The 25,501-nt window shown below is 39.8% G+C and overlaps 3 protein-coding genes and 1 non-coding gene across 4 annotated transcripts in view; 3 read left to right on the top strand and 1 right to left on the bottom strand.

Annotated features, from left to right (window-relative positions):
• Window positions 1-12,809, top strand: part of LOC128381211 (neurabin-2-like) — a 21,189-nt gene extending 8,380 nt beyond the window's left edge. The window contains exons 3-11 of the mRNA XM_053341160.1: window positions 3,431-3,563; window positions 5,388-5,508; window positions 5,838-5,942; window positions 7,688-7,820; window positions 9,003-9,155; window positions 9,270-9,323; window positions 9,438-9,667; window positions 9,765-9,861; window positions 11,358-12,809. Coding sequence (XP_053197135.1) covers window positions 3,431-3,563; window positions 5,388-5,508; window positions 5,838-5,942; window positions 7,688-7,820; window positions 9,003-9,155; window positions 9,270-9,323; window positions 9,438-9,667; window positions 9,765-9,861; window positions 11,358-11,408 — 1,077 coding nt within the window. The 3' untranslated portion in view covers window positions 11,409-12,809. The remainder of the gene's footprint in view (window positions 1-3,430; window positions 3,564-5,387; window positions 5,509-5,837; window positions 5,943-7,687; window positions 7,821-9,002; window positions 9,156-9,269; window positions 9,324-9,437; window positions 9,668-9,764; window positions 9,862-11,357) is intronic.
• Window positions 12,810-12,877: 68 nt separating this feature from the next.
• On the bottom strand, window positions 12,878-17,988 carry LOC128381398 (histone-lysine N-methyltransferase PRDM9-like). Its single transcript, XM_053341408.1, has 7 exons — window positions 17,866-17,988; window positions 17,552-17,659; window positions 17,376-17,453; window positions 16,401-16,678; window positions 15,746-15,813; window positions 15,343-15,533; window positions 12,878-15,192 (listed from the first exon to the last, which is right to left on the bottom strand). Exons 2-7 carry the CDS (start codon window positions 17,646-17,648, stop codon window positions 13,076-13,078), a joined length of 2,829 nt encoding a protein of 942 aa, XP_053197383.1. The 5' UTR covers window positions 17,649-17,659; window positions 17,866-17,988; the 3' UTR covers window positions 12,878-13,075.
• Window positions 17,989-18,232: 244 nt separating this feature from the next.
• trnag-ccc (transfer RNA glycine (anticodon CCC)) lies at window positions 18,233-18,303 on the top strand. Its single transcript has one exon. It is a non-coding gene; the product is annotated as a tRNA-Gly (tRNA).
• Window positions 18,304-19,091: 788 nt separating this feature from the next.
• Window positions 19,092-24,741, top strand: fbxw10 (F-box and WD repeat domain containing 10). The gene is made up of 12 exons (XM_053341914.1): window positions 19,092-19,605; window positions 19,979-20,140; window positions 21,023-21,166; window positions 21,283-21,380; window positions 21,466-21,572; window positions 21,661-21,864; window positions 22,184-22,305; window positions 22,729-22,883; window positions 23,015-23,157; window positions 23,392-23,550; window positions 23,646-23,935; window positions 24,044-24,741. Exons 1-12 carry the CDS (start codon window positions 19,092-19,094, stop codon window positions 24,739-24,741), a joined length of 2,796 nt encoding a protein of 931 aa, XP_053197889.1.
• The last annotated feature ends 760 nt before the right edge of the window (window positions 24,742-25,501 follow it).

Below are 25,501 nucleotides of genomic sequence, written 5' to 3' on the forward strand. Positions count from 1 at the left end.
CGGCTAGTAGCAGAGGGAGGGAGGGAGGAAGGGAGTTTCCTGGCCATCTGTTAGCTCCTCTGACCTACTATCTGCCACAACTGGAACAGCGTCCTTCTCCGGGCCTGCCCACCCCCATCACCCTGCCTTTAATCCCAATGTTTGTCTTCCAAAGATAGCCACCTCACCGTTCAAAGAGTTCATCTACTACTCTACTACATACTTAGATGAGGTTGGGGTGAAAGGTTACATCATGCGGGATCCCATTAGCGTGTCTGCCCTGTTTTAAATGATCTCACAGAAGGAGGGAGGAAATCTTCCTTGGAAAGTGAAAGTGTTAATTCTACTGTACAGACATTATAATAGCCTGGTCAGCATCATGGCAACGGTCCCGAAACTTGCCCGGGGCCACGACACACATCCCGTCGTGGTTTTGTTTTTTCAGTGCCACGTTAAATGCTGCTGACCCTCAATTGATTGTCTGCAGTATTGTGGGCGTAAAATGAGGGCACCACAAGCCACCAGCTGTGGCCTCTTGAGCTTTAAAGTCAAGGAGCGAAGCAGCGCAATGTGAGAGCATCGCGCTGGGCACGCAGGCTTGTAAATGCACTGTTGTTGTTTTATGCTCCGTTACTTAGGATGCAAACAGTGTATTTTGTGTGTCTGTAATCCACATTCTGCTAATCCGTCTAAATACAAAGGTAACCTAAATCAAAAGCCATTAGACGTCAGTGCTGCTGTGAACTGAAACTGCAGTTCAGATAACGATTTTTTTTCATTAATCAATCTGTTTATTATTATTTTTAAATTAATAATTTAGTCTGTAAAATGCCAAAAATATGGTAAAATGCCAGTCATAATTTACCAGTCTGCATTTGAATCTTCATTTTGTCTGACCCAACAGTTAAAAACCTAAAGATATTCACAATTTACAATTATATGAAACAGAACAGGTGCAACAATTACTCACATTTGAGAGGCAGGAGTGTAAATTCAACTGCTTGGCAATTTTCCCTGATAAGTTTAGAGTGATAATATGCTTATTATCACTCTCAAATCCTTGCAGGAAATATGAGGCTACAGCCAGCAGCGGTTAGCTTACTTTAGCTTAGCATAAATACCAGGAGTAAGGGGGGAGTAGCAAGCGCTGGCTCTCTCTGAAGATAACAGTATCCACCTACCTGCACCTTCATAGCTCACTAATTAATACATTTTTTGTTTAATTCGTACAGAAAACAAAGTGTAAAAATGTCACATAGTGGTTTTATTGGCGGTTATATGTGCCAGACTACTTCTTGGACAGGAACGGTGACCTCATGATGAAGACAAGACTTTTTGTGAGCTTTAGAGGTAGGCAGATGTTATCCTTTCTTACATTTTACCTTATCAGAATCAGAAACAGAGAGATGCTTATTATTTATTTCTGTGGTAGAAGATTATTTAAAGAAAAAAATGTATTGAAAAAAAAAGACTGCCATCAGTAACAGAATAGTCTCATCCCAGCTAAACTCTACAAGCAGCATTAAATTTTTTTTTTTTTTTTTTTTTTTTTTTTTTGCAAGAGTTTGAGAAAAAAATCCAACCACATCATCACTTGTGTGAACCGACAGTGATGGTGGTGATTTGGCTCTCGGCCACAGCATTGTAAACCCTATTCCTATGGGTGAGGAAGGCTTAAAAGTAGGCGCAGAGGCTTGTACAGTGTTCAATGATGCATGAAAATACAATAATACTGAATAAATCTCAGAGAGGAGGGGCTGGTTACATTTCAAAGGCACTGTCAAAACTGACAAGCTCTTTACTGTGGGGTTGCTAGGGAGACGGGGCCTATATGAGTGCAGGGTAGCACTGAAGCTACGAGATGCTACTTCTATAACGGTGATGGACACATAAAACGGCTGAGAAAGAGTGCGAGAAATGCACGGAATAAAGTAAACAAAAACTTGAGAAAAAAAGGTGCTAAAATGTTGCAGCGGTGAGAAGAAAGAATTGTTAAGAAAAGTGTAGAAATAATAGAATAAAGTGAATCGAAGAATGTGTGAGAGGAGAGTGTCCAACACTGAATTAGTGTGGCTACTTGAGCATGCAAGGTGGTGCATACATAATCATCTTGGAAGACTGAAAGTGAGGCTTTTAAAGACTGTGTGTGTATGTGTGTGTGTGTGTGTTTGTGTGTGTGTGTGTGTGTGTGTGTGTGTGTGTGTGCGCGCGGATTGTGAGCAGCAGCTGCAGAAGCCCTCCATTAGCATGCTGGAGGTGGTTATGTAAACTGTCATGCTGTTAGGCCAGAGTGAATGTGGGAAGTCGGGCCCTGAAACAGAGGCCTCTGTCTTCATGAGAGCAACTTAAGCGGTTGTGATTGATTCTCCCCAGTGTGTTTGATACACACTACCGCTGTGAAATGATACAGCCGAGGAAATGCTGTAGCTATCTCATTTGAAACGGTCAATAAATTTGAATTGCATTACAGTGTTGGTCAGCTGTGATCAATGTGTCCTGCTTGTCTATCTCAGCTGTTTACATCTGCAACTCTGATTGCAAACATTTTTGATAGAAATATAAAGTCAGTAACTTCATTGAATACATCATATACACATTTTTCCATTTGGACTACTAAAAACAAAGGAATACTTCAGGGTTTAAACTGAATGCTCCATACTGGATTTAAAATATATAACAATTCATACACATGACCTACATAAAAACTGCAGCATAGTTTGCTTTGGATGTGCATTAAATCAGCTGTTGTTAAATCATAATCCATTTCCATTTCTATGAAAACAAATGTAAATTTGTGTAATTTGTTCATATAAGCAAAAGTGATTCAGCTGTTACCATGGTGGTTTTCTGTTTTTAGTAGCAGTTAATGTATTTGAAGTCAAATCCAGGAAGAACTGGTTTGTAGGGAGTAGCACTGAAAGCCTCTGTGGCTGCAAAGACAAGAGAGGGTCACCTGAGAGGCTGAAACCTCACCAGAGGAAAATCAAAGAGAGATATGTTACCACTCAGATGACAAGTGACTTTTAAGAAGAGCGCTGCAAAAACACAAGAAAGAGGATACCTAAAGAAAGTACTCATTTAAATAAGCAGAATTTGATGTGAAGATCGATACCACTCTCATTTCTGTCCGTTAAATATGAAGCCACAGCCAGGACACGGTTAGCTATCCTCACTCTTTACCCCATGCAAAACCGCAAACTGTTTTTGAGGTGAATGACCAAATGTGGTATATTTTTTACCTTTGGACAGAGCCAGGCTAGCTGTCTCCTGTCTTTATGCTCAGTTTACTGCTAAGCTAAATGAAGTACCAGTCTTCTTATATAACTTCTGGCAAGAAAGCAAATTAGCTCACTTTCCAAAATATCCCTTTCTTTAAGGAAATGTCTTTAACACAGAGGTTGAAGTAATTGTAATGCTCAGTCTAATTTAGCAAGTCTGTTTTCTTCTGCAGGTGTTTGCCACCTATCCCAACGAGGACTATGACAGGCGAAATGAAGATGTGGATCCCATGGCGGCGTCTGCAGAGTACGAGCTGGAGAAGCGGGTGGAGAGGCTGGACCTGTTCCCTGTGGAGCTGGAAAAAGGTACTGAACATAAGAAAGTTCCTTTTTATAAAGCCTTTTTTCTATTCCCAGTGCTCATCTGTATTCACCCAAATCCTACCTGTACCAAGCTATTTACAAAAAGGGTCAGTTCTTACAGTTCACATGTTTCTAAGCATTTATTTTAACCTGCTTGGGGCACCAGGTGGGTTGTTTTTATAATATTTGAAAAGGAATAATAATTCTCCCTTTTGGACTCTATTTGAAACAACTTTATGTTATTACTTATGTAAAAAGGCCTTCAATGTTCACCGGCTGCCTTCTGCCAACACTACTGTCTCCTGCAAGGAACACAAGTGCAAGATTCACCTTCCGTCTCTCATCAGCGAGCCATATTTCCAACATCCCTTCAGCATTATAGTGCATTAATATATTTATAGAAGACTATATTTAGACATATGTACGGGGCAGGTTACTTCATATGTGACCACGTTCTCTCTGAATGATGTGCAGCTGTGTATTCTGTCCACTTTCATTGCATCTGGGCAAAAACAGAAGTTGCGGTTAATGGTCAAAAAGAGAAACAGTGTGCACAAATTAGCACACTTTCTCAGTACATCACACCTCAGGCAGGAAATCTGGATGTTATCACTGACTCTGATCTAACTTTCAAGTGACTAATAAAGAAGCTAACTAAAAGTGTTCCGTTCTTTCAATAATATGCAACGATCACACCTTTTTTCTTTCTCCTCGAGATATAAAGAAGCTTGTTCATCCTTTTTATAAGTACTCTCAACTATTATAAAACGTTGCTCTCAGGGATCCCCAAAAGTTCTGTAAATCAGTTACAGCTCATACATAATGCTGCTGTCAGTGTTAAAAGATACAAAGAAATGAACTGACATCACTACTGATCCTTGCATAGCCTCCAGTTAGGACTGATTTAAGATCCCACTACTTATTTATGAATCTTTTCATGGATTTTCCCCCTGACTGCTGTGGTTGATGTGCCGCAAAGATATGCTGCATGTCCCTGGTAGACCCCTCAGATCTGCAGACTCTCTGCTGCTCACTGTACCAAAAGAAGTCTGACAAAGCTTGAATCTGCCCTCTGGAACAGAGTCTGGATCTGAGGACAGTGATGTCAAAACTGAAAACTCACCTCAACTCAATCTGTCATTTTGGCATTTGTTTTTAACTTTTCAAACCGTATCGATGTTTGCAAGCAAGTTTAACTGTTTGAATAGACTGCTCTTTCTATTTGCTTATAGTTCTTTTATCCTAATATAAAACATTTTGAGCTGCAGTTCATGTATAGGCCATATAAAGTTTAGGTCTATATAATAAAATAAATCCTTAAAGTCGTTTTCTAATGATTGCAACCAAGCATTGTACTTGCACTGATTTATAAATAGGGATTGACTATACAGTATATAATTCATGGCATTTTTATATATATATACCTTATATGTAGCATTTCTACATAATACTTCTATATGATCAGTTGATTCATATGTAAGTGAGGTAATACTGTAGATTTACCCAATTTGCATTTTTTCACCATAATTGGAGGAGCAAGTGCTGCTATTTCACTTCTTCACCCAAATTTATTCTCTTTGTCTCTCTCTGAAATGAGTCCACGGCAGCTCTTATTACAAAACATGTGAATCCCAAGGGTGATGACACAGATATGGTATCAAAGCCAAGTTTTCTACCCACACAGATTGGTAACAATGTCTCAGTCCACAAGCTGCCATGATGGACTCACAATGACATGACAACACAACAAATCAAACTGGCCAAAAACCTTTTTTATACTTTTAATATAATGGCAGTATAGTAACAGCTGGGCCCTATCTCTTTCAGATGGCGATGGCCTGGGCATCAGTATCATCGGGATGGGTGCAGGAGCAGATATGGGTCTGGAGAAGCTGGGTATTTTTGTTAAGACGGTCACAGACGGAGGAGCAGCACATAGGGATGGCAGGTATGTTTATTTACACACACTGGATCATTCTGATTCCTCATTTACTAGAGACACAGTCTTTACACCTGAAGTGCATACTTTTAACTTTCTGTCAAACTGAAAAATCCCTTTAGACTATTCCTTTAAAGCGTGTGTCAACTTAAGGTTAGCTGAGTAGTTGTGGTTTTATTTCCAGGAGTGGATGCTTTATTGATACAGCTTCTTTTATTTCTGGCAACAGCACATACTGCAGGTATCGTTGCCAAGCGTAAGGACTTCTAAATGCAGTGGGCCTTTGTTTGGGCTTATGTATAAAGATGATAACCACAGCTCCAAACTGTCTGTTCCAGGATCCAGGTGAACGATCTGATTGTGGAGGTGGATGGAACCAGTTTGGTGGGAGTCACCCAGAGCTTTGCCGCCTCCGTCCTCAGGAACACCTCAGGAACCGTCAAGTAAGAGTCATTCTGAATAGTCACGATTTCACTACAATGACATTGACTTACTTTAACATCTAGGGGCACACATTTTTCAAGCACTAGTGTGGGCTTTATTAGTCATGCCAGTGTCATGGTTTCTAGGGATGGTGATGTTGTTGGTGATGTCAGTTGACTAGTTTCATCCAAACTGAAATATCTCAACCACAGTAAGATTGATTACTGTGACATTTGATGGTCCCCAAAGGATGAAACCTTTTGAATGTGATGATTCCCACTTTCCCAGACTTTTCCTCTTCTGTCACCATGAGTTTGACATTATCTTCTAGTAAAATGTCTCAAAAACTATTGGGTGAATTAACATTAAATTTAGTACAGACATCCATATTACCATGTTTAGTGATAATTAGTATATACTAGAATACTAACACACTAAACTAAGATGGTGAACATGGTTAAACATTACATGCTAAACATCAGCATGTTAACATAGTCATTGTGAGCATATTAGAATGCTAATTTTAGCATTTAACTCAGAGCATCCAACTATATTCTCACTTGTGTGGCTGTACTCCTTAGTTAAGTATGCTTTTATTTTCACAGTTACCATTTTGTGGTTTGCTCTATGTTTTAGTGACCCTGTTTTGTTACATTTCGTTGCCACAGCTTGCTGCGACATCCAGCATTCTTGCTTGAAGAGTCGGTTTCCTCTTCTTGCATACTCACTGCCAGTCTTACACGCAGGACTGACTTCTGCCACATCCTGCCCAGTCAGATCACCCGACTTTAGATGTATATCAACTCTCACAGGGTCCTGATTATACCCTTCAGTATTGAAATGCTCCTTTTGGAGACATCTTGAATCAGGTCCAAAGATTTCCACAACAACACCACAGAAAACATGGTTATCAGGAAGGAATACAGTTTGCATCAGAAGTACCATTTTGAAATGCCAGAGGGTTATTTGTAGCCTCACTCTATCACATTTTGGTGGGGCTGACTGTTCCCTCTGTGCTCCTTTGTCATTTAAGCTCATTCATAATTCAGGGTTTAGTGGTCAGTGTTGTTGCTGTAATTGTTAGTGTTGTGTGACTTGTGAAGATCAGAGACCTCCATAGATAGCTCATACATTATGGATCAGTTGCAGAGAAGGAAGAGGGCACTAGAGCTCAGGCCTATTCATAAAAAACGTCAGCCAGACAAATAGATGGAGGCAGGAAGTGTGTTTGTGAACATTTAATTACCCGTTAGTGCCGCAGAAATTGAAAGGCTTCGGTAGAAAGGCTTAGTAACCGTCTGTGTCTGCGTCATGATTCATTATAGCCTTCGCTATTTACTGTTTACTGTTTATATAATTGCTTTAATTGGCCAGAGATTGGTGAGCCTCAATCAGGAAACTTATACCCTCTATAGTGAACTGTACAATGAGCTAAAAGAGAGGCAGAGTTGAGGATTTGATTTTAATCATAGAAGAAGCTAACTCCATAGAGACTGCCTTTGTTCGGCTATAAACAGGAAGCCATTTTCTGTCATCAGAGAGCCAGCACATTCCTTACTGCATTAGTACATTACACCATACCTTATAGAGCCCATGTTCATGATCCTCAGTGGTCAAGAGAAAGAAAGGGCCGCCATTTATTATTTAGCATGCACATACAGTATCATAAGCATATGAAATCAGGGCCTATTTCAGTTCAGTTAGCCTTTGTGAATATGAGTTATTATTTTCAATCCTGAGCTTGTTGCTGCTTGTCAAAATGCAGGTTTGTTATTGGGCGAGAGAAGCCGGGTGAACAGAGCGAAGTAGCCCAGCTCATCCAGCAGACCCTGGAGCAGGAACGCTGGCAGAGAGAGATGATGGAGCAGCGATACAACCAGTACATGGACGAGCAAGAGGTTGGTCTTCATGTTCAAGGCTGATATTTTTTTTATGACTAACACATCTGGTGTAGGATCCTGTGTTAGCTGACAAGATGCTTGGTTTGTCACTCTGGAGTCAGCGATGGTGCAATGTCTGCACACCCACAGTGCAGAAGTGAGGGTACAATGCTTACTAATCCATTTCCCCTTCCTCCCCTCCCCCTCCACTTGCTTTCACGCACTTACTACTTTAATCACACAACAGATTTTAAGAATTGAATGGAATATTTTATATACCTTTTTGAAATTGTTTCAAGTATAATAAAAAAACCCAAACACATTTCAACAACATTTATTGAAATTTAGTAAGAATATGAAAAAATGTGATATATTATTTGCAGCTGAAAAGTTGCCTCAAACACAGCTGCTTGTACAGCACTACTAAATAGCTTTTTAGGCGCCTTTTTAAATGAAAACAAGGCTTTATGCAATAATTGTCCCCATATGACCTTGGTTCCATCTTAAGAATTACGAAATTTATCCCAATACGCTTGCGACCAGAGATGACCCTCTCTGGTTGGTCAGTGTTGTAACCTCTGGCAAAAAGCCACGCTGTTGAATCCAGCATTTAGTATCAGCATGATCAAACGATAAGCTCAGCTCTAAAAAATGGGGACAAATCAGGATGACTCAAATGTTGCGCCCTTGGATGTCCTTTCATTGTTAATCTTTGTCTCAGATTGTATCTCTGTTTTAGCTTTTACATAAACTGCCTTGGGTTTCATTACTAAAATAACAGGGAGGAAGTTACCCTATTCATGCAGGGGTGAGAGAGGGTGGTTCTTGAAAAGCATTATGTTGTATAATGGAAAATAGATAGTTTGCTTTATTGAGTTTTGCACCACCTAGTGGTCATTTGGTGTCCGCACAGACATGAGCTTTTCTTTCAAAGGCATCATTTAATAGACAATTGCATCTTGGTTTTTACTCAGAACTGAGGAAAGTTATTCTTATTACACTTATTAAAAATGTAATCAGCAATCTGTCTTCCCAGAAACACACCATTAGTATAGATTAACAAGTAAACAGCCCCTCTTAAAAACTGCTGACAGCAAGTTCAAGAGAAAATCATATCATAATTTGGGTGAACTGGCCCTTTTTAAAAGTAATTATTTATGGCTGTGAATGAGTTTCTAACCTTTCCTTCATCCCCTGCAGGGTGGAGAATACGGCACAGATGAGGAAGAGGACGAGGAGGAGGAAATCAGCCCGCCGTACCCCAGCGCTATTGAGGTGTTTGACTTGGCAGAGAACGAGGACATGTCGCCTCTGGAGACAGACCCTGAGAAACTGGCCCATAAATACAAAGAGGTGAGCAGTCATCTCCTTAATTAGAGTGTTCGCTCTGTAATCACAGTTTGTTTCCTCTAATGTGCCTAATAATAACATCTGTGTTTAAAATTGTCACCTCTCCTTCTGATAAAGCTCCAGATAAAGCATGCTGTGACCCAGGCTGAGATCCAGCAGCTGAAAAGAAAGGTAAGTGTGAAAGATGTGTCCTCTGGGACAAATGAAATTTAATCCTGCAGAGAAGGATTTTTTGTTTTCAGCTGGCTTTAATTGAAACAAATCTCATCCCTTTTTTCCCCCCAGCTGCACCACGCAGAGCAGGAGAAGCAGCGCTGGCGTATGGATAAGGCCCAGTTGGAACAGACCCTGCAGGAAAACAAGGAGCGTATGGAGAAGCTAGAAGGCTACTGGATGGAAGCTCAGAGTTTGTGCCAGGCTGTGGACGAGCACCTAAAAGAGACACAGTCCCAGTATCAGGCCCTGGAGCGCAAGTACAGCAAAGCCAAACGCCTGATTAAAGAGTATCAGCAGAAGTAAGACAGCTTGACTGCACAGATGAACTAATTGAGTTACGTGATATATGACATGTGAGCTAAACAGCGTGGTACTCTGATCTGCTTCCTTCTACAGAGAGATTGAGTACCTGAAGAAGGAGACCCAGCGTTGTGCACAAGTTGGAGCTGAGGCCTCGCTGCTGAAAGAGGAGTCTGGTCAGCTACAAGAGCAGGTATGGGAGGTTGAACACAATCAGTGGACACATCTACAAACAACATATTTGAATATCATGCATATAATTAAAGGATATCGATTTTCCATAATTTTCTTATTGTCATCAAACCTGATGTGCAGAGCCAAACTAACAACATTCTACTTATAAGTAGGATCCTTTCTCTGTACTGTAGACCTCTTTTGTTGTCCAAAAACACATCAGTGAGTCACAGTGTTACACTGGGTGACATGTTCCTTCACCACAAAGAGATTTGGGCACAGTTTAGAAATGACTCAAAAGACTAACAGCAGTCGTGTTTTCAGTCTCTAGTGTATCGTTCTTTGTAAGGCCCCTGCACACAAGATTTGTTGACAATAAGAAAAATATAGCAAATTGCCATCCATATCTTTTGATTGTAAGCAAAATCTGAATTTAAAACAAAGAATGTGATGTGAGACTTTGGAGAACAAAGGAGCATTTATTTTTAACTTCAGTAGCAAATATAAGGTCTTAATGGTGTCCTGCTTACAGTATTTATTTTATTTTAATAAAGTAGTTAAAAGTGATCAAAAGCTCTTTCCTGGGTAAACTTGCATTAAAAGATAAATTAGATTTACAAATAGGTAATTGACTAAATCTAAAGGGTATTTTGTTAACCTGGCGAAATAAGTCACAATTCACTTTTTACATTACATTTGGGATCCTTACACAGTCACACCTAAAATATATACCTAATTATATATTATACATATAGATATATAATGTTAGTGTACAATTCTAAGTTTAGATTGATATATGTATATAATAATGGGGTCCTTGCCCAAAAACTAATAATCAGTTTTATTCAAGTGATATTTCTTGAACATTGTTATATTATGACTATTATGACCAATATAAGATCAAATATGTATTGAAGGCAAATTTGGTGCTATATATTCTCTGTCTGAAACTGGTTTTATGGTTTTGCCACAATGATCCATCTCCCTTACAGCATTGACTGATTATTCTCTATTTCCTGTTTTCCTCTTTTTCAAATGTTCCCAAAGATATGTGAGTGTGGAGGGCGAGCCGTTAAAGCTCAGCATTCTGCTTTAGACATGCAGGCCTGGGATGACTTTGATATATGTTTAGGGGTCAGAGTTCTGCTAGAAAATGAATCATCTTCTTCTAAGCCAGAGTATACGACATACTGCACAGAGCTTGTCTTTGGTGTAGCTGATCCTGTGCGAGTCAGCACCTCATACAGCAATCACCTTGTCTAAGCCGAGCCTGCAGCTATAAAATCACCTGTAAACAAGACTTTCTTCCAATTTGAGGCTGGCGTGATGTTTTTTTCACACTCTCGAGAGCAATTTGGCCCGAAGATGCTCTGAGATTTAATGACATGTTATCAAGTGTAAGCTCTAGCACTCAGACGTTTGGACCCCCGCTGTGTGAACTCTTCACACCTGGCACAAAATCATTTTTACGTAATAATTGTCATAACTGCATTTCTCTCTCTTCTTCTTCTCTAGGTGGCTGACCTGGAGTGCCGAGTTGAGGAGCTGAAATCGGAACCTTTATAAAAGCCTTTTTTTTTTTTTTTCCTGTTATGTATCTCAGAAATCCGAACTTGACTAGATAAAGGAGAAGATAGTGTTACTGTTGTTGCGATGAACTGCAGGGTATTTCTTGTCTCAAACATGAGCTTGGTTTCTGATCGCATACTGTATGTCCTCAGGCTTTGTATTTCAGCCACTTAACCCCCATTTAACCTTGTTTTCTGTTAACATTTACAAGAAAGTGAAGAACAGTTTTATCATCACAAATACGGACTCTGTTGAGCTCTAAATGTACTGTTCTTTTTTTTTATTTTTGGATTTCAGTATTTAATCCCTTAATTTGTGGTTTTGTGAAAGACCAGGCTGTTGCTTTTAATTGCCAAAAAACAAATTCCTTTCTTTCTTTTGCCTAGTTTTGTGCCCTTTTATTTTTCTGAGTTTGTACAGATGTGATAATGTGTGGTTTAACAATCAGTTTGGTTTGTAAAAATTTTTAATATGTGTATAACATTTAACATAATATAAACTAATGAGATTGAGGGTTGTATATTTTATGTGATGAAGATGTGTAAATTGGATGGAGATTGCACTGAAGAAGACGCCGACAAGGTGCTTCACTGGAACGGAGGAAGAAAGAGGAACGGGAGTCTTTGAAATTGTACGAACTGTAACCCAACCTTTGTAGGGGTCTTGTCACTTAACCTTGGGAACCACCTGCTGCCTACCTTTCAGAAGTGTTAGTGTATTTTTTACACAGACTCATTAATGAGCGACCAATCCTCCGGTATCAACCCCTCACTTCTTTCAAAATGGACCACAGAAACAAGCCTCCACAACTGCTGTGCCACAAATGAAAATGGATATTTTTTCCCCCTCAAAATGGATGTTGTCAAGGACTTGTGTAACTGGTATTAGTTAGGACTACTGATATAAGAACCATTACTGGACTGGGCTTGTTAAAGAAGCCGTTACCAGCAGCAAAGTCATTGATTTTAAAAAGCTTGTGTCTCTAACCAGCAGCTGCACTTGACACCGCTGTGTGTAGCACATGGAAAACACTGCCTGGTTTATACCTGTTTCGATTTCCGCACAGTTTAAAAGAAATTGAGTCTACTTGTGTCAACCGTCATACCAGTATGTTTGTATAGTTCAGGTAAGACTGAAATATTTTAATTTTACTTAATATTTATAATATAGTCAAGTTGGAAATATGAGCTAACAAGGACAAAAACTGACAAAAGCAATGTTCAATAGACAGTTATACTGTGTCATGTAAAAAAAAAAAAGTAGAACTGGAGGACTACAAAAACAAAATTAAGATTAATTGAAAAAAAAAAACAGGCATGGTTATGAGTATTTTCATAATATTAAGGCTTGTACAGTGCACATGCTTTGCATTGTATGTTTTGTGGAATAAATGGTCAACAGTGATGGTGAAGTATGTTTTTATTTCAAAGCAAGTTGACTGAGGAAAAACTGCAATAAGTGTTTTTGTGACTAGCATCTGCAAGGAAATGTTTTGTACTTCTACATTCAAATAAGATATGAATTGCTTTAGCTTTAAATAAACTTGAGTATAACTGAAACTAATATGTACAGGACATTAAAAATTGTCTGCAAATCTTGAAAAGCAGAGTTGTTAGAGTTACATACATACAATTTTCTTCCAAAGTCGTAGAAATATGATGTGATTACAAGTGCATCTTCTGATGGTGTCTCCTGAGGTGATAGTTTCGGGAAAAGCTTTTCCCACACTGTGTGCATTTGAACATTCTCTGTCCCTGGTGGAGCATTTGGTGAGCTTTGAGACTCTGCGGCCGACTGAAGCTTTTACAACACTCGGGGCAGCTGTACGGCCTCACCCCCGTGTGCTTCCTCTCGTGTCGCTTCAGGTCTCCCGACTGACGAAAGCTCTCCCCGCAGTGGGTGCACAGGTATGGCTTCTCCCCGGTGTGAGTTCTGAGATGCACGTTCAGCTGGCCGGTGTAGGAGAAGCTTTTACTGCAGTGAGGGCAGTTGTACGGCTTTTCACCTGTGTGGATGCGCTGATGTTGTTTAAGACTGTAATGGTTTGCGAAGCCCTTTCCACAGTCAGTGCACAAGTAGAGCACCTTCACCTGTTGGAAGCATATATGACTTTTGAAAGTTTTGGCATTTGCACAGCTCTTCCCACAATGGGGGCATGTATGTTCCTTGTCACCCTCCTCCTCCTCTTCCTCCTTGTCCAGCTGATCCGTTAGGTTGTCTGAATCGCAGTGTGACAGATACTCAACCGGGTGGTGTCTCCTGATGTGCTTAACAAGGTAGCTCTTCATAGTGAAGGAGAACTGGCAGAATGAGCATGGGAAAAGCTCGGACGTGCAATGATACTTCATACAAGTATTGCTCTTCTGATGCTGTTTAAGGTTCCCAGCCGTAGTGAAGACCTTACCACAGCGGTCACAGTTGTAAGATTTTGCATCCACATGTGCCGTCTGCTCATGTTTTTTCAGGAAGCCGGACTTATGAAAGGTCGCCCCACACTGACCGCACTTGTGCTGTCTTAGAGCACACTTATGTGCCTTGAGATCATCTGGGTTTCCGTATGTTCGTTTGCAGTGATTACAACTAAACCATTTGTATTTTGTTAACTTCCCATTTCTGACAGCGGGCGTCTCTGTTTCAATGCATCTCTCTTCAGTCTCAGGCGGACTGGTTAATGGCTTCTTGCAGATGGCTGCCCTTCGTTTTGGTGCTATGAGCTTTGTTATGGCAGATATTTTAGATCTAGCTCCAAGTCGCTGAGGCCTCTGAGAGGGAAGCTTTTGGATAGACTCAACTGTTTCAGCCACTGATGGTTGTGGACTGAAGTCAGGATCGTGGCTCTGATCGTCAACTGACTCGTCCTCTTGAGTGTCCTCTGAGTGATTCTCATTGATGTGCTCCTGTAGGGTGTCCACTGAAGAAAACGTCAGTGAGCACTCTGCACAGCTAAATGGCATTGTGGGAGATTCCTCTGGAGCCTGGTGTACTTCTTCACTCCTTTTGCTTTGATTCTGGTGTCGCCGCAGGTGTCTGGTCAGGTCGTTGTATTGGCCAAAGCACTTCTGACACACAGTGCAGACATACGGACGGAACTTGTCATGGACCATCGCCTTATGCTTTTTGAGGGACGCTTCATATATGAAGGTCTTTCCACAGTCTGAACAATTATTGGACTGTTCATCCAACTCCTGGGATGCTTCTGCCTCTCCTGCAGAAGTATTTTCTGTTTCAGTTACATCCATAGCTTCTTCTACATTCTCGCTTGCATTTGTTCCCTTTATTTCGATCAGTTCCTTGGCTGCTGTATTAGAAACCTCTGACCTTGATGCCAAGCTCTCTTTCCCTTCACTGAGGATTTCGCTCTGATTAGGCACCTCTTTTGTCACAATCTGCTTTCTGTGAACTAGCTGGTGTCTGATTAAGCCGGACGCCTGGCTAAAACTTCGCCTGCATTGTGGGCAGCAGTAGGGGCGCTTGTTTGAATGGACACAAAGCTTGTGCCTCTTGAGGTGAGGTAACTGCTTGAAAGTCTTCCCACAATCAGAACATGTTTTGGACTCCACAGGATCAACAGATAATACCACCAGGGCCTCTGCAGAGTGGACCGAATCAGCATTTGAAGCAGGATTTTCCGGTTCAACTGCTTTAACAGCTGGTGTTGTACAGTCCTCTTTTGGGTGTGAGTGGCAGTATTCGGTATGTCGCTGGAGGAAGTCCTCTGTAGTGAAGGACAGCTGACAGTGAGGGCACAAGAAGATCTCAGATGCTACAGTTGAATTACTCCCTACAATTAAGAAGAGAAGATAAAAAATAATGTTATACTTTATGGTAAATTATCAGAATTGCCCAGGAAAGTAAATCAATAACAAAAAGACTACCAACACATAGCATAGCCTTGCATATCATGTTTTCATTCAAAGGGTAGTAGATGTACCTGCTGCATTCAACTTCATAAACCACATCTGGGTCCAAGCTTCACTAAAACTGTTGAGAAGTTTGCTGCTGGGTCCCACCAGTAGCTCATCTCCAAGGTGTATGGTGCGACAGCAGTGAAAAAGGATGCTACCTTTGCACTGGACTGCAAGCATGTTTGTCTCGTCTTTATTACGAGCAATGTTGACATATCTGTGTAAGGAAAAGGAAGTTAAGAAAAATATTAGGTGGTCTGACTGAGCTTGAGGAAAATATATAATCTTTTGTGGACCCTGTAGCTGCCAAATTTAGTTTTAAATATACTGTTATCTCATTTGAATTCCCCAAGTTAATGCTCTGTCCCAGCATTTTTAAAAAGAAAGCCATCCCTGAAAAAAGTTAAATAATAAAATTCAATATATTACCTCATCCAGTTAGAGTGTGATTCTTTTGCAGCATCAATGTACTCAAACTCATCCTTTCCTTTATAAATCTGTGGAAAATTATAATATTTTCAGGGCAAAATATGCACGTGACAATAATCTTAACATGAAGTAGTTGACTCACTCTAACATTCATCTTATTTCATACTGGCTGAAGATTCCTTTCCAATGTAAGTAGTGTGTCCACATAGTCATTTAGTGTAAAAAAATATATTTAAAAATGTATCTGAAGCTTATATGAGGCTTCAGCAGTCTGAGTCAGTCATATCAAGTGGATATCTGCCATATTTACAGTCTTTTTTTTTAGCATCAAACTCCCTCTGTGTTTCCACAAAGACTAATGTTGAAACATTATCATCAATCATTATCTACTCGATTTGACTCATTTGGTCAACTGAACTTATTTTTAGCTTTGGATTAACATTTAAATACGTTTTTGGACAGAAGGAGGACTGTGGATTTAGTCCCCCATCACTTTTGTAAGTGCATTATGAAGGGATCTTCTAATGGTCAGTATTAACTGGAGTAATAGTGATGACAAGAAGAATCTGTTTAAATTTTCATTTGGGCCACTGACTATTGTTTTAAGACAGACTTGGAAAAACTGTGAACCTGCCCTTTAACTATCTGAACTCACCTCCCAGGAGAAATCACTCGCCATGGCCTTTTCCCTCGTTGTCTCTTCCCCCTCGAATGGTCCAAAATGCATACCGGGAGACAGTACTTGTCCATGATTTATGACCCCAACTCCTGCAGTGGGAATACTAGATCTGCCTATCCCCAGGCCAAAGGGCAGAGTGAGGAGGGCCCTCTGGGGGACACCCATGCTCGTTGGAAAGTCAAGAATATAAGATGGGCCATTAATATTGTCAGGATCATTCTGGTCTTGGAAGAGAGTCAGACACTCCTCACAATCTAGAAAATATAAAACAGAAACACACTACTTACAATCTAACACATATGAATATTATCAAAATGCATAAAAATATCTGAATAATTACCACATATGAAGTTTGTATTAGAGCTGAAAAGATTATCCCATTAATTAAATGTCACCTATTGTGATAATTGATAAATAGTTTTGGGTAATTTAATTTTTAAGAATACTAAACTATAACATTTTATACGGAAAAAACTAATCGATAATGAAAATAATTATTAGTTGCAGCCCTATTTTGTATTAATAGAAACAGTTTTTAGCTGCAGCAATCCTTCCTCCTGTCAATATTGACTGAGAAGAGATTTTGTAAAGTGCGATTCTAATGCAAGAGAGGTGAGACAAAACCTAGGATCTTGTTATGTGCAAAAGTAGTAGCTTATGTGAGATTTTAGCAGAATAAGTTAGACAGATGTGGTGTTTTGCAAAAATACTCACTTGATTTGTGTAATTTAGACTTATATATCATATCATGTTTAACCCTAACCCTTTATACAGAATGAGGACTATGAATTTTGTCCCCCATCTTTTACATTGCAATCACACTAGTTATTCTCTCCTCAGCTACTGTGGACAGAAGGAATAGTGATCACAAACTGTTAAAATGTGCATACAAGTGTGTGAGATTTGTTCAAAGACTGTGAATAAAGAGAAAAAGAAAAGTCCAATGCTTACAGAAGCCATCACCAGCCTCTGAGTTTTCTCCCTGTCCCACAGTGTCCAGTAACTCCTGGACTGGCGTTCCTGCTGGCTCTAAAACAACAAAGAAGAGTATTTTAGAAAGTTAGTCTGAGTCAAGTTAAAAAGCAGCATGTAAGGTGTAAATTTTGGGTGTGGAAACCCTGTCATACCTGTAGGGGTGATGTTCTCAGTTGATAAATACTCCTCTGATATAACAACCTCCTCGATTGTCTCAACCCACTCCACATTGTTGCTCCTACCCGACATGAGTGCAACATCTGAGGAGAATCGATAAAAAACTTTGATTTTAATCTCTCTGACAGGTGCTCTTACAAACAAATACAAGGCGCTGAGCACAACTGGCGTTAGCAAGTTAGCTTGCTATGTAGCTATCACAGCTGCAGGCTTAACATTACATACAGAGCGATATATTTTCTTCCTTTCTCTTTTCCTCTACATTAATGTGCAAAACGCTGGCACCTACTCGTTTCACAGCAGCTATATTCTTCGGATTGTTTTGCTAACTACAAGAGCAAACGGGTGTTATTAGCAATTAACATTACTTCTTAACTAGAAACAACACTAATCTAGGAGAACGAGGTTTCCCCGGAAGTAAATATGTCTCGCTTTCAGTATAAGGGTGCTCATTCTTGTCTCTTTCTTTTTTCAAAATAAAAGTTTAGTTTTTATGTCTAGTAGCTAATCAGGCTGCTGTCTGTCTACTGTCACACTTCTTTTATTTCCATTGAGAGCAACCAGTAACATTGAAACTAGATATATAACATCATAAAACAACCAGAAATATAGTTGGATATACTATATAAAGGTAAGTGTCAACCTTTTCGTCATCGGCGCCGCTGGTGTAGTGGTATCATGCAAGATTCCCATTCTTGCGACCCGGGTTCGATTCCCGGGCGGCGCACGGATCTTTTACTCTTTTTTTGCAGTATCTTCCACAACATACTGCTGGATACACTCACACTATATTATTCTAGTCTGCAAGGTTAACTAAAACTAAACTAAAACTGGGAGTGAAAAAACACCAGACTTCAAAAAAAAAAGAAGAAAACTCTCTGAAATGATAGAGCACATAGAGCACTCACAAACCTAAGCTGAAGTAAAATAAAAATACACAGAAAATATCTTTAGTTTTTAGTTTCTGTCAACTTGGTCAAATTTACAATACAACAAGCATTAGGTGTTTACTGAGTCTACGCGACTTCAATTGCCTTCTTATAGTGTTGTGTTTGGATTGAATTTCTTAAATCTTGTCCCTATAACATCCAAATATTATAGTAAAAATGACTGAAACTAATACTGTTAACTAATTTTAAAAGAAACTAAACTTAAACATTTTAAACAATAAAAACTGACGTGAAACGACCAAATCCACTCTGGAAGTTGGAAACTAACCGAAACTAAACTGAATTGAAAAATAATAATAATAATAATTATCATTAATTTTTACAAAGCTGTGGTAACTCTGCTTCTTTTAATATGAGGTAAGCTGCAAACCTACTTTTGTGCACAATTCAATGGTGTATCGGCTACACTCCCTTGAGAGCATCCATCCCCTGGTGGCACTTGTTGCCTGGCAACCAGTTGACTGATGTCCGTAAATTTGTTGATATTGTTCGGAGAGAGAAAAAAAAGACAATTGTTGCCTGGCAACGACGTAACCTACACAAACAACATCATCACAGCATCGAAATGAAGTCCGTCAAATTTGGGAGAAGTTTGTCAGCGTGCACGCTCAGCTGTAGTGAGACTGGGGGATGCCTCAACATGTGCGGGATGTGCCCGTCGTGCGTCTTTGCCCCCAAACCACCAGGTTCCACCCAGAGTTTGTGGAGGGTGTCGGATGAATTCAAAAGGAGATTCGTAGTGGAGCTGCTTGTACGGTGCAGAAACGTCAAAGTGCTCGAAAGCGTCCAGAGTGTCCTGGGTGTAACATCATGGACGTTGTTCAATTACGCCAGGTCAAGAAGTCCGACTTCACCTCAAGATTTCCCCCGCCGGGGTCAGGACCGAGCACCGAATAATAAACCACTTGGCATGGACAAGAATGCGATCTGGGAATGGTTCAGCAGCAGCCCTGACTGGATGAAATCACGGTATCTTTGCCGTCTTTTCTCACTCTGTGAATCGGAGCTATTACGCATGCTCGCTAATTTAACCAGCGTGCTTCTGGTTAGACTAAAACGAGGGTTCCTGCAGTTTAATGGTAAGAAAACAGCTCAAAAACAAGATTAAATTCAGTATAATCCTATTGTTTCTTTCTACCTACGAGTTAAAATTAAGATAATATTTTGCCTTTTTTGCAACAGGCTGTTTACATAATTGTTAAAGGGTAATTTGGATTTTAAAATGTGGGAGTTCACCTGTAAGCCTAATGTAATGGAGTTTCAATGCAAATGCAATGACCTCTTTTTCCCACTAGATGTCAGTAAAGGGCATGCATACAGTGGCACAGTTTGGTTTTTTTTCATGAATGAAGTGATATATGAAATGTGGGCTTTCTTCTATGACATATTAACTCTGCGGCTCTCTGTTTTTATTGTTACCATTACCAATATTTAATCATGTTCCCTTTTCAGTGGGTAGCCGCAATACAAATCAGCATCATCAGGTCAGTGAGGGAGACTCAGAGGACCCTGCTCTTATGGTTGTGCCTGGATCCTCAAAGTCTGTGTCAGGAGTCAGCCGATACCGAGACTTTATAGGCTGCCTTCCTGTTGATCTGTCAAAGAGGATATTAGGTAAGTCAACAAATGGGTAAAAATGAAATGATTGCAATATTATCAGGTATCCAGAAGCAATCAAAATGCAATACTATTGCTTTGGTGGATCAGCAGTTTAATCTACTTTTCGGTTCCCATGTTTACTTTGAAGTGTGCAGTGACACTGACAACTGACAATATAAAGCAGCTCAGCCAGACTAATGGCACCATGGGGATATAACTTCCTTACTGAAGAATGCTCTTGTTAAATTCATCCCATTCAAGTAGGGTTACCCTTGGATATAAGAGTAACAAAACCTGCCAGGCAACTGATTGGCTGTTTGCTCCCAGCTTACTTAAAGGTGCAGTGTGTAGAATTTAGTGGCATCTAGCAGAACTGAATTGGCAAAAAGTGAATATAATATTCATAAATTGTGCTTTTAAAAGTGTGTAATCCCATGAAAATAGGAATCAGGTTTTTGTTACCTTAGAATGAGCCCTTTATATCTCAGTGGATCCTCCCATGTTGCACCGCCATGTTTCTACAGTAGTCAAGAATGAACAAACCAAACACTGCGTCTAGAGAGGACCTTTCATGTTTTTGTGAGTTTCGTGGCCGCAATAGGTTCTTCTATATGCTTGGAAAGGGAAGGTGAAAGCTTGTTGCAATCTGCAGCCTCACCACTAGATGCCACTAAGGCCTACAGACTAGACCTTTAGAAGAAGTATGTTGAACAAAACAATTAGTTTAGTCAGTTGAATTAGTAATTAAATTTGCTAACCCTGTCAATAACAAAAATGACACAGTTCCATCCTTAAACTGAGTATATTTTAAACTATTACAAAATTGTTATTAATCTTTTAGACTTAGTAGTACACACACACATGCAGACATCATGGTACATGCATGTCTTCTATCAGGCCTGCTGGATGAACATACTCTGAGACGCTGCCAGAAAGTTTGTCGGTACTGGAAGCACCTCGCAGGGGAAACCATGGAGGAAATCCATTTCAGAAGTGTCTTCCAGGATCAAATGAAGGCAATGATGAAGGTGGGGCAAGCATGTAACAAGCATGTGATGATAACTTATGTTCAAATCTTATGTAAATGTTTTTTTGTTGAATGAAAATAACCTAGCAATAAAGACTTTTTTTTTTTTTTTGCTTTTAGCGATATAAAGCTATTGATTTAGTCAGTCCTACCTATGCCAACATCGTTGAAGTCCTCATACCTGTCAAGGATCATGAGAAAGGGGACATTCATTCTGGTGTCAAAAAGGTCAGCAAATAGCTGCACAACCTCCATAATCATTCATTTTTGTACCAGAAGACCACTGTCAATTGATCTTTTCTTGTATTTACAGATGAAGCCTTTTGAAGCAGCTTATGCCAACATCAAAACCAAAATAATGCAAATGGAAGAGCGAAATATTTATTGTGGTGCATATTTTACCACAGTGCTGCTTAACAAGTTAGTGTGTTCAATTTATTTGTTTTTACGAACACTAACATACATTTCATACAACCAATGTCATCAGTGTGTGTTTCGGATGTGACAGAGAGGACAATCATCGTGTGATAGACTACAGAGGTGGATCATTTATGGTCACAGGCTCCAAGGACCGTGTGGTGCATTTGTTTTATGTGGCATCAGAAACAACAGCTGTGGCAGTGTTGAAGGGCCACGTTGGCAGCATACGGGCAGTGCTGCTCTGTGAGGAGCGAGACCTGCTGATAACTTCGAGCTGTGATGCAAGCATCAGGTGAGGTGCAAGCAAGTGCATGTGACCATGATTCAGACTCATAATTATAATTTTGTGTATATAAATATATGCTTCTGTACAAAATATTAGGAACTTTTGTGAACCTTATTGTTATAAATCTTGTTGCAGACCATGTCTCAGAAATGTCAAGTTCTAAAAATCTTTCCTTATTCTGTTTCGTGTCATTCAATGTACGTCTCTCCTTGTGACTGAAGAAGAGTTGATGGGGCTTTAGTACCTTAGTCTCTTCATGCTGCACTTTTTATGTCCTTTTATCCCACAGTATGTCTGTTTATTTAATGTTTTGTCATTCCTGTAGGTGTTGGAATTTGAAGACAGACCAGTGTGTGATGGTCCTGTATGGTCACACAGGTACTGTAAACTGCCTGGATGTCCATGCTGATAGACTTGTCTCAGGGGCTAAAGACTGTATAGTAAAAGGTGAGCAACCCTCAAAGGATTTCTCATTTTATAGCTGCCAGTATTTGTTGCCATCTTTGCTAGCTGTTTTTATATTAAAATAATCATAGATCAAACATAAATAAATTATCTAGATCTGTGGAACTAATAAAGGAACATCTTATCTTATATCTTATATCTTATAATTAATCTATGTTTCACCTTTTTTCCTGAACTTTTTTAAAGAAATCTCACAAACCTTTTGATCAACAATCAATGTTATCTTTTTGTTCTGCATTTAAATACTCAAGCAGAATAAAAAACTATGTATGCCATATGACAGGGTGATGGGCGCACCATTGCACACAGAGTTGTTTGTTACTATTCTCTTTTTTAAACACTGAACATTTTTATAACTTCCATAATTTGCTTATTTTACTGGTTTGTGCAAATGAACTTTGCCAGTGTGGAGTCTACAAACAGGGAAGTATTTTGAGGATTTTAATTTCAAGCACCCAAGTCCTGTCCAGTGTGTGAAGATCAGCTCAACAAGAGTTTATAGTAGCTGTGACCGGGGCCTCATCAAAATATGGGACATGGAGAATGCAGTACTTATCAGGGTGAGAACATTTACCATGAGCCTATGTGAAGAACAATAGAGTCTCTTTTACACATCAAATTATACAGTGCGCTGCCTGATGATACTTGCTCATTTGCTCATTTTGTTCCATAACGGATTCCTTTTCCAAAGGTGATTGATGCCCATCGGAGCTCAGTGAAATGCCTGTTCTTTGACAAATGGCATCTTTTATCTGGGGACTATAATGGTCAGGTCATGGCATGGAGCATCAACTGTGACGCTAAAGAGTGTCTCATAACCTTCAACCACCCAAAGTAAGTATATCCGCTGATATGCAAAAATGCACTGAAAGTCACTTCAACATTTGTTCTGATCATATAGCAATTCTTTATCTTCAGTACATGTTTAAATATGTTTTTGACACCTTGTCCCACCTTGGTTCCTGTTCCTGACAGTAAAAGCCATTTACAGCTCAGTAGAAAATGTTGTACTACTCATAACATAAAAGGATGTGACTTAATTAACCAAAAATGCTGATTTTTCTGCAGGGAGGTAAAATCTATGACTCTCGCCTACCTTCGTCTTGTCACTGGCTGCTTGGATGGAAAGATTCGTATATTTAATTTCCTCACTGGGGATTGTCTGAGAGACATCACCGCGGAGGCCGAACCAGGCCGTATATTGTCCATGCATTTCCGTGAGAACAGGTGAGTCAAAGCATTCAACTTAATTGTTGAGCAATGTGATATTACATCACTATTATTATTGTCTCACATACTTCTGCCTGTCTACCCTCCTTTAGTATATTAGTGAACACGACATCCAGCGTGAAGTTCTACCACTTTGCCAAAGTGTTCTGGGATTACAAAGACTCTGCAGAGGGAGGCGAGGGTGATGCGGTGGCTCGGGGTGGTTTGGTCTCTGAGAAATCTGCAGCTTCTCTCAGAAAACTTACGTATGCCTCTGATTACATGGCACAAGTGGCTTCACCCACCCAAAATATGCATGACTCTAAAGGCAAGAAATCAGAGAAAGCTGAGCTGCTCTACCACACCGGCTTCCTGTCCACCCCCATTAAATGTCGAGCACAAGGTAAGATCAAAATTGGCCAACAGATCGTGAGAAAGTACTATTAGGATGAAGGAAAATGTGCTTTAAGATCAACACATTCATGTTGTAAATTATACTTTTCCCTTGTAGTCAGAGAGTGCAGTGAGCCTTCTAAAAAGACAGTGTTGCTGAGTGAGAAGGCGACATGTGATCGGATAAAGAAGAAGGGTCTTCATCATCCTTTGACACGTGACTCCATCCTACTCAGGGTAAATGCCATCCAGAGGTCGCAGTGCATAGATGAGGTCAGCATCAACATGGAGTGCAATGATAAACTACGAGATTCCTGGGGTCCTCATTCACCTCAGGATCCACTGCACTCTGACCTCCACAACTCAAAGCCCCAATCAGTCCTAAAACAGACCATGCAGAGTCTGTTATGTCCACTGCAGCACACACATAATAGTCCTCACAGGAGGGCCAAGACATGCGTCCCACAGTTAAAGAGAACTGCCAATCAAAATATGACAAACACAATAGCAGGCAGAGATGTCTCCACTGCCCCTGACATCACAATGAGGCACCGCACTTGTTTATTTCCTAAGAAGTTACAGAAAACAATAAAGAGGGTCAGTGCCACAGAGGTGCCACAGTCTCCTGAGTGCATCTGCATGAGACCACTACTTAATCAAGAATGTTGCACGAAAACTAATACCGGCTTGCCCAGGATCAGCTCTGTGGATCCAATGAGAGAGCGGTTGGCCAATCCAATGAGTGTCCGGGGCAAGAAGGAACTCATGCGGAGCAGTGAGCACAAACTGTCCAAGAAGGATAAGAAGATACAATGAAGCCATATGTGCATTAACAGATCATTTCTTGTGTTTTTATGATATATTGTGTCAGCAGACCTCTATCATTACTCCATGATTGGTGTTTTGAACATCTTTGTGTATCTGACACTTTTTTTTAAAAATTTGATGTTTCATTAAAACACCACTAGGGGTCAGTATTGTATCATCTGATGATGGCAGGGCTAGGGGTTAGTGAGGTATGGTAAAGTTTTTAAAAGTTAAACGTATCTTGAGCATGTATTTTTGTAGTTGATTTTTTTATGGAGTCTTCCTCTGTAGTTTGATTCTATAGTTAGTAGCTGGATTTGATGAAAGAGATTTCCACACACTTAGATCTACGAAGTCTTCACTTTATTTTTTGAGACTTTGTTAGATTTAAATTCATAAATAAAGTGAAAACTACACAGATCATAGTGCATGGAAATCTCTCATCAAGTTTGGACTCACTGATGCTTCCAGCACCTTACAAAGACTTAGCTGGTTGGAGTAGCGGCCATTTTGCATTATCTACATAGTTTAGTTGCATAAAAAGTAAGTAAAGTAAAAAGTGGGATTTTCATATTTTTGAAGACAGTGTTTTAATTTTTTTGTATTTAACTTTACAAAAATACTTTTTCAAGTCTGTGGTCTTAAATTCCAAGTTATGATAATAAACGCCTGCCACTGAAACCTGCTGGTTGTATCACAGGTTTTGTTTTATGAAGCATATGCCTACACCAATCAAGCAACAAGAAATCTTTAGCCTCTGTGGTACTTC

This window comes from Scomber japonicus, chromosome 20 (genome assembly GCF_027409825.1).
Source record: "Scomber japonicus isolate fScoJap1 chromosome 20, fScoJap1.pri, whole genome shotgun sequence".
Classification (NCBI taxonomy): Eukaryota; Metazoa; Chordata; class Actinopteri; order Scombriformes; family Scombridae; genus Scomber; species Scomber japonicus.

Bases quoted from the DNA above. Each gene is read 5' to 3' on its own strand.
- LOC128381398 (XM_053341408.1), bottom strand. From the start codon at position 17,648: ATGTCGGGTAGGAGCAACAATGTGGAGTGGGTTGAGACAATCGAGGAG. The intron at 15,814-16,400 runs GTGAGTTCAGAT...AATTTTCCACAG, and splicing joins CGAGTGATTTCTCCTGGGAG to ATTTATAAAGGAAAGGATGA. The intron at 15,193-15,342 runs GTACATCTACTA...TCTTAATTGTAG, and splicing joins TATGAAGTTGAATGCAGCAG to GGAGTAATTCAACTGTAGCA.
- fbxw10 (XM_053341914.1), top strand. From the start codon at position 19,092: ATGAAGTCCGTCAAATTTGGGAGAAGTTTGTCAGCGTGCACGCTCAGC. The intron at 21,573-21,660 runs GTTAGTGTGTTC...CGGATGTGACAG, and splicing joins ACCACAGTGCTGCTTAACAA to AGAGGACAATCATCGTGTGA. The intron at 23,936-24,043 runs GTAAGATCAAAA...TTTCCCTTGTAG, and splicing joins CATTAAATGTCGAGCACAAG to TCAGAGAGTGCAGTGAGCCT.